The following is a 12,347-nucleotide window of genomic DNA, read 5'->3' as shown; positions in this document are numbered from 1 at the left end:
GATTCTAGCCTTGATAGTGATCACTGAGTGAGCTTGGACATGTCTTTTCTGTTCTCTGTACTTCTGTTTCTCTAACTGTATAAATTGAAGCGGTTAATTTTGAAAAATGCTTGAATATGTGCCCAATGTTATTAGTCTTTTACATCACTAAAGTGTTTCACCTGCACAATCTGATGGTTTTGAATATTAATTCTGGAATCAAATCACCAAGCTGTAGCTGCTTGGTGGGGGGTCAGTTATTGATTCTTTCTCTGCTTTAGTTTCTCTTGACTGGCAGCCTGAGAGAAAGGAAGAAGATGGTGTAGGCAGCGGAGTCCAGGTCCCCTAAGTCTATCTTGGGGGTACTCAGAGGACTCCCTGGATTTTCTTTTTACAGTTTTAAGGAGGCTAAGTAGAGGTAAGTGGAACTAAGGGAGCAAGTTGTGATTAATCCTTTCTCCTACAAAGTCCAAGGGAAATGGGTATCCTGCTCTCCTCTTTCCATAGCCCAAGCTCCTATCTTCATTGGGAAGACAGAGGAGTGGAAAGATGAAATGCTTTCCAGTGTAGGCACCCATTCTGTCCTGCTGTGTTACCTATGGAAACGCAAATAACCTCTCTGAGCCTTTGTTTCCTCTTTTGTAATACAAAAGGTTAGGACTAGAGATCTGTAGGAGTCTCCATGGGCTCTCACTGTCTGAAATTCTCCAGTTAATGAGTCCCCAACACCCACTTGCTTTGAGTTTCTAGCTATTTACAGATTGTTTACCAATTACTTCCCTAAAATCTGCATCTCTATAGCCCCACCAGCCTCCAGACAGCTTTCCTCTCCACCTTTCTTTACCTGGTCTGGCCACAGCAGAGTGTGGCACCCATCTGTCGCCAACCTTTGCCCTCAAAGCAGGGGCAGTCTCTCAGACTTTCTGCCTCTGAAGGCCATAGTTGAGCTCCAGAACTGTCTTCCTTGGAGCACACCCACGTTGACGTCTGTGTTTCCTTTCCTTCCCTGAGACAAGCCCCCACACCCTTCCCGATCCTGCCCCACGTCCGGGCCAAGGGGAAATCGGCCTGGGGGAGGGGGCCGGTGGGCTCTGGAGAGGAGGAAAGGGAAATGCAGCCGCATTAGGCACTCCCTGCCTACTGCACGACAGCTTGATTCAGCTCTAGGGCCCTCACTCTGCTCTGGGTGTTTTCCTGGCTGGCCGCACTAGCCGCCTCTGGCTTTGCGAGGACGGTTGCCTTCCTCTAGGCTTCCCACCCGTGTCCCTCCCTCTTTCCCGGCCTTGCGCCAGGCTGCACCGAGCTTCCTCCTTCCGTACTTTGCCATCTCCTCTCACTCTTTTCTGCAGAAAGTTGGGAGTGCCTCGGAGAAGCGGAGCGGAACCTGTGGTGTCACAGGATTGGTGTAGGGGCTCCCCAGGAACGCAGACAGCTCACCTGCTGCCAAAGGTTATCAGAGAATTGGGAGCCTGGGTGAGACAGGGGTAAGCAGAGAGTGAGAGTGCTGGGAGAGACTGCCTAGGCATTGACTGGTTCCAAATCAAGGAAGAGAAGGCTGCCCGGGGCTAGCGGGGAGGGGAAAGGAGCCCTGGGGCCAGATTTCAGGGGTAAGAGGAGAGAGGTGAGAGGACACTGTTTAGACTCCTTGCTGAAAAACCTTGGTTCTAACTCCCTGCCTTTTCACCGGACTAAGGAGTGAAAGAACGCAGGAGGGAGCGAGCGCTCCGCGCGCTGCCCCTGGCGTCCTAGGATGCTCGCGCCACACCACGGTGCCTTCACTACACTGGCCTCCTGCTTCCTGCTCGCTATCCTTGGGACTCCAGGTAAGTGATGTGGTTCCTCATAGCTGCCTGAGCGCCTTGTACTTTGCTCAGCCGCTCATCCCAGAGAAGTCTGGTCAGGAGCGCTGGAAAGATGATGCGAACTCTTCATTGGCCAATGTTCCACAGCCTACTGTGGTTGGAAGCTATTGGATTCAGCGGTGGAAGAGCAAAGGGTAAGAGCCTCCAGTCCACCACTGGGGTGACTGTGGGGCAAAGGCCCAAGCCTGTGCCAGTCTATGTGCACAGTGTTTGGTGGGATTTTGGCTTACTTTCTTACCAGGAAATAACACTCACTACAAAAAGGTGTTAAAAGCCCCCTCGTGGTGTGATGTCTTCATTTAGTTCAGGCTACCAAGCATTGCATTTCTCTACTGTTGTCTGGCCGTGTCTCCAAAGCTAGGACTGACCTCTCCACAGAGCCTCTATGCAGAGCAGAAGTATATCCACAAGAGTGTAAGTCCACAAATTTTGAGGAACTGAGCAGACAAAGGAAAACCAACAAACAAAACCAACAAACAAAAAGCACCCGTGTGGTCTTTCTTAGTCCTTTGGAAAGTGTGATGAAGAAAGAAAGGGGAAAAGTTAGGAGTTTAAAAGGTCAGGATTCAATTTGGTTTCTTTTGTGGAGGCAGTTACTTAAAATGTGTTGCCAGCCTTCCAGCCCAATATGTTTTAAATTATATTAAAATAATCCCATAAACAGACAAAAGTAAAGAAAGTAAACACACATCAACCATCCTCTGGGTGGGCCTTGGTCCTCTGGCAAGTAGGTGGCATCTGCTGCTTCAGGTGTTTTCCCAGTCCTGGAGACCATTGAAGGGCCTCAACTTTTTGCCCAAGATAAAGAGTGGAAGACATCCCATCTGTCCCTGCCTTTGCTGGAGTGCAAGATGGCCTTAGCTGCTCCCTTTTGAGCTCTCAAGACCTTAAAGTCTTTAGGAAAAAATCGCAGATACATAGCCTACCAGCAGATTCCCTTGACGCAGTAGATTAGGCAGTGTCTACTAGATATGAATGGAGAGTGTGGATAGTTTATTTTTCAGTTTCCAGCCGTATTTAACTTCAGCACCACTTTCTGTAGTTTCAGCATCCCCTCTTACCCTTACAGGTTCTGTGTTGAACCTAACTAATTCTTAGATTAGGTGCCAGGATTAGGGATTGTCACAGTGTGTCCTGGATTGAGCTATTTCAATTCTTAGGTTTTCTAAAAGTCCTTTGGGATCATTTATTCCATCATAGTGGGAAATGCTCATATACAATGTGATAATATATTATTCAGCAACTCTATTTCTTGGATTCGGTAGAAGAATGTAAAGAGCAGTAGATATTTGAATAGCTGGTCTTTTATCTTGGCTGTGCCATAAATCCACTGTGCTACAAACTCTTTATGCGTACTTCTGGTCTGAGCCTTGATTATCTTTTTTTAAAATGGATCATATTTTTCTTTGTCTTCCTTCTTCATTGTTGAAGAGAGAGAGTCATGTAAAATGAATAAATCATATATCGATAGAAAGGAGATACAATTCGCTATGGATTAGAGATGGAAAGAAAACACTTTACTGTTAAAATTCAGTCTAAATCCCATCTCATAGAATGGCTTCATTGGGTACTGAAAACAGTCATTAAGAAGTTACAGAAATGTCACATATGTAGTGATGGCTAATTGTGGTACTATCTCTCAAATAAAAAAAAGGAAAAGTCTAAAAATGTATGTTCTTGATTTTGGTTTTGGAAAGACTCTACAATTAATTTAGGAAATTGTTTTCAGAAACTTCTAGAAGAAAATCTACAATCGTTATGATATTATTGTTGGTATCCTGAAGATAGGACTTGCCAGAATAACAGCTCCTTTCTTCAATAGGATTCTGGAATGGAAGCAAAGAGAAATGGAGATATAGAATATTGGGGCTTTCTACGATATTGAGTACAGTAAATTTATGAGGATTTGTAAATGTTTAGAGTGACCTCAAAACCATTGGTTAGAGGGTAAATTGATGTTAGAATTTTAGAATGGCCACAGGTCGGAAGGACAATTTCTGTAGGACAAAAATGCTTAGCTTTGGTCTCATTCTTGTCAATATTTTTATATTTTAGTAAGAAGGCTATATGAATGGAATAATAGATAATCAGAAGAAAGGTAGAAAGAAGATATAGTCATTTATATAATTGGGATACAAAAGGGCAATATAATTTTTTAAAGCTTATTTTTATTTTATCTGGAAGCAGAGAGGGAGAGAGACATAAAGAGAGACTTTTTATCTGCTGGTTCACTCCCTAAATGACCACAAAAGCCAGGTCTGGGCTAGGTCGAAGCCAGGAGCCAGAAACTTCATCCTGATCTCCCACATGGGTGGCAAGAAACCAGTTATTTGGGCCATCTTCTGCTGCCTTCCAGGGGGCAATAAACAGCAGGATGCTAAATCAGAAACAACACTCTTATATAGGATGCCATTGTATCAAGCAGCAGCTTAACTTCCTGGGCCATAATGCTGGCCCTACAACAGGCATCTTCACTGCTGGGCCAAATGCTGGCTCCAGCAATATGAATTTTACTGTGCATAAACACAAGCTCTAATTAGGGTGCCCTTTCTCTAAGAAACAAGAGAAAGAAATAAGCCTTTAACGACAAAATGAGGAAGAAATGATTTATTATTACACATTTTTGGAAAAAAAACACTTTTCTGTTGGTTTGCACATGTATTATACTGTTGTCTTATATAAAACTTACAGGTACGTAAACACATTTTGATTTTAGATGATCTTGAATGAACAGTGTCTGCACCACGAAAAGGCATTAATACCACTGTCCTCTTCACTGATCAGATCATGCCCAGCATGCTATAGCCTGACTTTGTACCTCACGCTTTCAGAGGTACACTGATAGACTACAGCGATTTCAGAAAAGATTAAACAGGGTGGAGAGTGTCTTTGAAATATCTTGTAAGGAACAAAGAATCTGGTGACATTTGGCTGCAAGAAAAGATTTGAGGAAATGATTTGTGATGGGGTATGAAAGTTGTCTCAAAGTATCTGAAAGGTCTAGTCACAGGCAAGAACATCCTGATCATCCTACTTGCTCCAAATGAAACAGACCAGCTTGGGGGCCAGACAACTCCCACCACTGGGAGTTTTCAGACAAGAATACATGGTTCACAAGAAAGAAAGTTTGGCCGGCGCGGCGGCTTACTTGGCTAATCCTCTGCCTATGGTGCTGGCACCCCTGGTTCTAGTCCTGGTTGGGGCGCCGGATTCTGTCCCGGTTGCTCCTCTTCCAGTCCAGCTCTCTGCTGTGGCCGGGGAAGGCAGTGGAGGATGGCCCAAGTGCTTGGGCCCTGCACCCGCATGGGAGACCAGGAGAAGCACCTGGCTCCTGGCTTCGGATCAGCGTGGTGCACCGGCCACAGTGGCCATCGCGTGGTGAACCAACGGAAAAGGAAGGCCTTTCTCTCAGTCTCTCTCTCTCACTGTCCACTCCGCCTGTAAAAAAAAAAAAAAAAAAAAAAGAAAGAAAGAAAGAAAGAAAGAAAGAAAGAAAGAAAGAAAGTTCCTGCTTCTTCCCTATGATAGTCTTGATGATATTTGAGATATCTTACTACTGTAGGCTAAACAACCCCTTGCTCTTCAATTCCTTCTGGTGTAAGATGGCTCTGAATCCTTTCTGCGTCTCAAGCATCCATCTCTAAGCATGATTCTATTTCTTTCTGTCTCATTTGAATCAGAGGATAAGAGACCTCAGACATGAAAAAGCAAAAAGTATTCTTTCTACCTGGCAATACTGTCAGTCCAAACTATACTCTAGCAATGATGGGGAAGAATTAAGACAGAAGCAGTTGAAGGAATGCAAGTTTGGGAGGTCTGTGGAATCTCAAATGGATTTCTTATTTGTCAGTCAAGGATTACGTGAGCTCATCAAGTAGTGACTGCTGTACATAGAGTTGGAGTTTTATACAAACAGTATAAGGCAGAAGAGAAATTGCTAAGTACAATTAGCTGAGACTTGGGCCTAGTGATTTTCAGAGCAAAAATTTATGGTGCCTGCAGGGGATTCATATTCCTAGGTACCTGCCTTTCTACTATTCCAAAAGGCCAAAGTAGAAGTTAGCTGTTTCTTAAAGATGTTATTTTCATGGTGGTGGGCTGAAGCAAATTATGGTGGTTTAGATCCAAGTTTCTAAATTGGAAGTTTTTGAAAAATCAAGAAACGTGTTTAATTGAATTTGATAGGTCTCCTGCCTAAAGGCAAAATAAGCTGGAATCTTAAAGATTTCAGCTGCATCTAAAAGTTTCAACTTCCTGTGCTTCTGTCGGGCAAGCAAAAACAGGGACACTGAATCTCAGTCTCTGCGGGAAAAGCGGAGTGTGAGCAGAGGCTTGCTTAGTGTAATGGTTCAGGGTCCATTATTATATTTTCCTTCTTTTTGTTGGCCCAAGACTCTTTGTTTTGAAGTCAGAACAGAAGCGCAGGAAGTTGAAACTTTTAGATGCAGCTGAAGTCTTGGAGATATGCAACTGGCCCAAGGCACACAGTAAGCATCACTCCACATTTGTGGGATGCAGATCCATCTCCTCAGATTGAGTCTAGTGTTTCTGGTTTCAGGTTGGAATGCTGTACTTGGCACTCCTGAGCTGTAGGGTTTCAGAAAAGGGGATGAGAGGGAGGCCAAATGAGTTAAAATTTGACCTCTATACCTGCACCTGCTTTGTCCTCCAACCAGAGCAGCTTTGTTCTTATTTACTTGATATATTGAGTTTTGATGTGGAAGTTCATTTGAAATGAGGATCCAAGTGCTAGAATGAAAAAGGGAACAAATAGACACCCATTGGAGTATATGATCTTTAAGGACTTTTCAATTTCTCAGAATTTGTGGGTCTCAAACATTGATTCTGAGGGAAGCTGGAATATCCAAGTAGTACTAGATCTTATGGTGTTGTTCCTGTCCTTCCCTTTTCTATTTGAAGGCACAGTCCCATTAAACAGTAAGATTTTTAACTTAATGACTTGGTACTTAAAGTGCCACAAAGTTTCTTGGAACTGTTCAAGAGCCAAACATTTATTCTGGAACCATAGAATCAAATATTCACATTCCTTGTGCCACTTATAGAATCATATGGCCACAGAGAGTCAGAGATGCAAGGTACATCTTAGTTTTCTTGGACAATCTAGTGTAACTGTTGTCACAGCATGACTGTTGTTTCTCAATTTGGGTGATAAATTATATGGTCACACTACTTTGAAGACTACTGGTCCTAAACTGTTCTGGAAACTAGAAGCCTGTGGAGAGCAAGAGACTTGCCCAAGGTCACACAGCAACTTAAAGGCATCTCTTGAAATCTGGTTAGAGCCACATACCTGATACTTTGTATGGTTAACATTGATCTGGTAAAATAAATATTTCTTTTTTATTTGTCTTGAAGAATTTCCCACCAAACACTCTTTCACCCACTTCCCAGTACTGCTCTGCAAATCCACTAGGCCCAACCTGAAAATTTGTTGTTTCCTAGCTGTACTTTCCCAAAGATTATCAGATCAAATAACTATGCAAAGAGCTGTATGACTTCTTCCAGAATTTCCAGGAATTTCTTGGTTCAAGTGTTAAGGTAGCTAGGTAGATATTAGCCTATGTGTGTAAGAGGGGCAAACGAAATGGGGATTTTTAGGGAAAATAGAAATAAAGTAGAAATTTTTAAAGAAAATGAAATTTTGTACAATAGACCCAGGAAACAAGCCCCCCAAACAGACCAGCAATTACATCTGAAGTAACTGCTTTTGTTCAGTAACCCTCTTAAATGGGTTTTAGCCCCTTCCCTGGAGGTGTCTCAGGGAATCCCCCTGTCCTGCGCCAAGGGGGTTGTAAGGTCTGATAACACTTTTCTCTGTCTCACTTATGAATTCTTTCTTGTGTGACAACAACCCTTGAGTAGCTGATTTCCAGTAACACAAACAATACTGGAAAGTCTGGCTACCAGACAAGTCTCTCTTCAGTGGAGACTGTATTTCCTCACTTCTTTGTGGAGCCCAGTTCCCTTCCTGGTGTGAATTCATTTCAGCAGAATAATAGACTCCTGGCTACAGGCAGGAGACTGTGAAAAAGATTCAAAACTTAGTCTTTTCCTTATCTCATTCCTTGTCCAGTTCCTGCTTTTACATCACTAGCATAGGAGACAATTTGTTCCATTGCAGGAAAACACTATTAGAAACTTCATGCTTATGTTCAATTTGTATCTTTTCTCCCTGTGGCTACTACCCACTAACCCAAAATGTAAACCCCTACTGTGGGCTGTGCACAATCTAATTGGCTTTACTCTCTCCAGAGTATCATCACAGAGATGCAAATATGGAAGGAAGTTAACATTTATTAAGTATCTACTATGTGCCAGAACACTTTAATAGCTTATTTAATCCTCATTGTAAGAACATCACAAAACACACCAAACACTGAAGTTAGAGAAAATTTTTATTGTTAGGTGGAGGAAGCCTGACTGGCTGGGGGAAGAGGGCGAGGGAGTAGGAGAGAGATCAGGAGAGAGCACAGATGTGGGAGAAACAGGTCCTGTTATACCTTTACAGGGGGCAGGGAAATAGGAGAAGTGAATACCATTAGGATGGAGGTGGAACGGACACCTGTGGTTGGGCCACCTGGTCACCTGGCTTTTAGCAATGGCAGCGGGGGCTAGAGTCTAGGATGGTCCTGGTCCTAGATTGTGCCACAGATAAGACCTGTGTCATTTTACTAACACAATTCCATGAAAGAGGAAACTGAGGTACAACAGGGATAAGTGATTTGCCCCAAACAGGCAGATGGTAAGTGGCAGACACATACGTTGAACTGAGGCAGTCTAGCTCCAGCACTCATGTTCTTAAGCAGTAAGCTGCACTGCTCACATCTCCTGGTCTTCTTGGCTGCCCACCTTGATTTTTTTTAACAGCGATTGTAGGCTTGAAATTCAATTAACTCCTACCTCCCTTTCCCCTAGTAATTAACAATGAAGCTTTTTGCAGGAGGATGAAACTTTAAAAGCTGTGGTAGCAAGTGAACAGGGGGAGGGGTGAGCAGGATGGAGAAGATTCTAATCTCTGCAAGGCTCATTTTTAGTCCTTTGTTATTCCCTTGGCTGTTTCCAACCTCTGGGCTGCCTCTGGTCACAGACAGGTCCAAACTTGGCCCCAGCCTGGCTGCCATCTCCGGATGAGGAGGAAATCTATGGATGCTAAGTCTATTTTCAGATCCTACCCACTTTAGCTTTGCTTCTCCAGATAGGTTTCCTTGGATCTTCCTGTGTTCTTTCCTAATTGTGGGAAAGACAGTGTCAAGGAAGTAAAGGGGGATGTTTGCCCATGATCAGGGATTGTTTCAGAAAAGGGGTCAAGGTAGTATGACCTACAACACCTAGCCAATTTTCTGTCTTTCTCTTCCTATCTCATCCCTGATGTGTCTCAGTTTCTTTCTGTGTCCTTTCTTCCTCTTTCATCACAAAAACCTCTATCCCAGTTCAACCAAGCTCCACTGATAGTACTTTTTGGAGAAAGAGATGATTTGATTCTGGGTCAACCTTTGTCATGGACTCATTCTGTAACATGAGAGTCTCTTTCTTTCTCTCAGTTTCAATCTCATTATTTGTAAAATAGGAGAGTTGGACTAGAAATCACTGTTGAAATATCCAAATGCTTTAAAGCAATGAGTTTGGCTCCATCTTACTCTCTCTTATGTGTATTTTTCAGTGTTCCCCTATTGCCTTTTCTTTGCTTCCCCTGAATTTCCAATGTAGTAATAAGGAAATAAAACTCACCTTTGGATTATAATTGAGGATTTATACCAGAGTATATGAGTTAAGGCAGTTTTAAACAGTATCGTCTAACGCAATACCATTGAAAAATTTCCCTAAAAACTCATGTGGCTATCCAGATTAAGTGAAAGCAAATTTTACGTAATTCATGGGCACTGTTAAGTACTGTTTTCTGACTATGCTGTGGTTGTGAATGTATATCATTATATATATATATATATATATATATGTATAACCCCAGATAACTCATATAATGGATATGTGGGATGATTTGTATACAGTGTTAAATGAAAAGATGTGTTTTACACTGTATATTAAACCTGGCATTATAAACATGTCCTGGGCAGGGTGAATGAAAACATGCAGTCACTAATAAGTAGTTGTCCATGAAGCCTAGATTTTATAAGTAGTCTTCAGGAAGTTCATGGAAAATGCATATTATGAAATATTCATGCATAGATTTCAAAAAGTTTTGCTCCAACCAGGCCTTTTAAAAAAGATTTATTTATTTATTTGAAAGGCAGAGTTACAGAGAGGCAGAGGCAAAGAGAGAGAGAGAGAAAGAGAGAGAGAAGTCTTCCATATGCTGATTCACTCCCCAGTTGGCTGCAACAGCCAGATCTGAAGCCAGGAGCCAGGAGCTTCTTCTGGGTCTCCCATGCAGGTGCAGGGGCCCAAGGACTTGGGCCATCTTCTACTGCTTTCCCAGGCCACAGCAGAGAGCTGGATCGGAAGAGGAGCAGCCGGAGCTCAAATTGGTGCCTGTATGGAATGTTGGCACTGCAGGCGGTGGCTTTACTGCCACAGTGCCAGTCCCACAAACTTTTACTTTAATTCAATTTTCCACAAACTTTTTGAAGTCCCATTGTATATTCAAACTAATTATAGGTCATATACAGAAAGAATTGTGGTATTTTATTTTATTAAGGGAGAAAATCACTCACTGACATCAGGGATGTCAGATTATTAAGAATGTCAAATGAGTAAAATTTATAAGTAGGAATATCATCTAAGTGGATAAAATAATTTTAAGCAGGAATGTTATAGCTGGAGGAGAGTATCTGTTATTGTCCCACACTGAAAAAGGAATTTTCTAAGCAGACAAAAGAGTGTGCAGAAGTGAAGAAGGGAGCCTCCGAGTCAGGAGTCCTTCCCCTCCCGCTTACCTTGCAAGTTCAGACTTTTAATCACACAAAAAGGCAACAAAAAGGTTGTGTAACTCTTACACAATCAGTTGGGCAGAAAGGGTCATAGGAATACACAATTTTTTTGGTCACACTAATTTTTGGTATGTAGTGGTTAATAGCTACTCAAGGAGACACTTAGGGAGACAGAGATAGAAATTCGTGCCAGTCAGCAGGTAGGGATAACAACCAATCAGGAAACTGTGGGTAGAAATCATTGTCTAATCAGCAAGCAGTGGGTCTCGTTGGCACTACTAGACTATCTCTAGCAAACACCCAGTTTTATGATGAAGCTATGTGCAGCTAGAGACCATCCCCAAGAGGAAAGAAGTATTCTTTTTTTTCTTTTCTGTTGAAGGGACCTTGCCCCCCTTTTCCATTCTAACAGGGACTTTACCTAACTGCATATTAACTCATTTAACTCCTCACAGCTGTAGAAATTGGAAACTGTTTTCTCTAGTACAAAAATGTTGGTGATCTCAATTGGAAATAGATCCAACAATATGTAGAACTCTTCCCAGATGTCATGATAAGGTTGAGGCAGAGGTTTTTTTATTTTCATTTTCTGTGAGAATAGAAACAGATGAAGAAGTGGCTGGACACTGAGGGTGAGAATGTGATGGGCCAGTCTGGGTCAACTTTATTTCCAAAAATGTAGCTTTACCATAGAGAATGAGAGAGGTTTAGGTATTTGATTCCCAAAGTTACAAGATAGAAAGGCTAACAATCAAAGCTGCTAAATTAACAAAAAATATTTATTTTTATTTGTTTGAAAGGCAGAGAGAGAGAGAGAGAGAGAAAGTAATAGAGACAGAATGAAATTTCCTATCCACTGGTTCACTCCCCAAATACCTGCAACAGTTGCAGATAGGCCAGGTTGAGGCTGCAAGCCCAGTACGCAACCTAGATCTTTCCAGAGGATGGCAGGAACCCAAGCACCTGAGCCATCAGCTGCTGCCTCCCAGGGTACACATCAGCAGGATGCTAGAATTGGAAGTAGAGCTAAGACTCCAAACTATTCTCTCTGATATGAGATGTGGTTGTTCCAAGTGGCATCTTATACTTCTCCAAAACCCTACTCTAAAACTATTACCATTGGAAAAAAAATTGATGAACACGTAATACTTGTACACACAGGCACAGCACAATATTGCAACACATGCATACAGTGTAAAATCAGTCATTCATCATTTCTACCTCTCCACCCTTCCTCCATATTTGGAGCCTACCAGTTCCTCTTCAGTTTCTTATGTAGTGCATAATACATTTTGTGGACTATGGTCACTGCACTGTGCTGTGGAACACTAGATGTTGTAACTTCTTTCTAACTGGGTTTTGGTACTTGTTTTTCAACTTCCATCCCCCACCCTTGTCATGAGCAATCATCGATTCTAAGTTCAGATCAAATTTGTAACTTACTGTTAAAGGGATCCTATAAATAAGATCAAGTGTCTAATATAATAATAGAATTAGAAAGGAGAGAATGTTCCAACATGGGAAGCAGTCCACAAAGACTCTTAGAATAACAATCACTTTAAGTAGCACTTTGACCTCAGAATTAGCACTTAAGGCATTC

General features: G+C 42.3%; 1 protein-coding gene across 10 annotated transcripts in view; it reads left to right on the top strand.

Annotated features, from left to right (window-relative positions):
* The first annotated feature begins 1,011 nt into the window (after positions 1-1,011).
* LOC100358984 (vascular endothelial growth factor receptor kdr-like) overlaps positions 1,012-12,347 on the top strand; it is a 299,906-nt gene continuing 288,570 nt past the window's right edge. For 3 of the 10 annotated variants that reach the window (XM_089323750.1, XM_089323749.1, XM_051827731.3), the window contains exons 1-2: positions 1,037-1,463; positions 1,673-1,802. In XM_089323750.1, coding sequence (XP_089179876.1) covers positions 1,730-1,802 — 73 coding nt within the window. In that variant the 5' untranslated portion in view covers positions 1,037-1,463; positions 1,673-1,729. Of the gene's footprint in view, positions 1,464-1,672; positions 1,803-12,347 lie in introns of all 10 variants that reach the window. The other 7 variants (XM_089323748.1, XM_089323747.1, XM_051827734.3 and 4 more) reach the window with 6 other exon arrangements.

The sequence above is a fragment of the Oryctolagus cuniculus genome, chromosome X (genome assembly GCF_051225735.1).
Source record: "Oryctolagus cuniculus isolate XC-2025 breed Fujian yellow rabbit chromosome X, ASM5122573v1, whole genome shotgun sequence".
Classification (NCBI taxonomy): domain Eukaryota; kingdom Metazoa; phylum Chordata; class Mammalia; order Lagomorpha; family Leporidae; genus Oryctolagus; species Oryctolagus cuniculus.
Note: the sequence above shows the minus strand (reverse complement) of the source record. Positions and strands in the feature narration are given on the sequence as shown.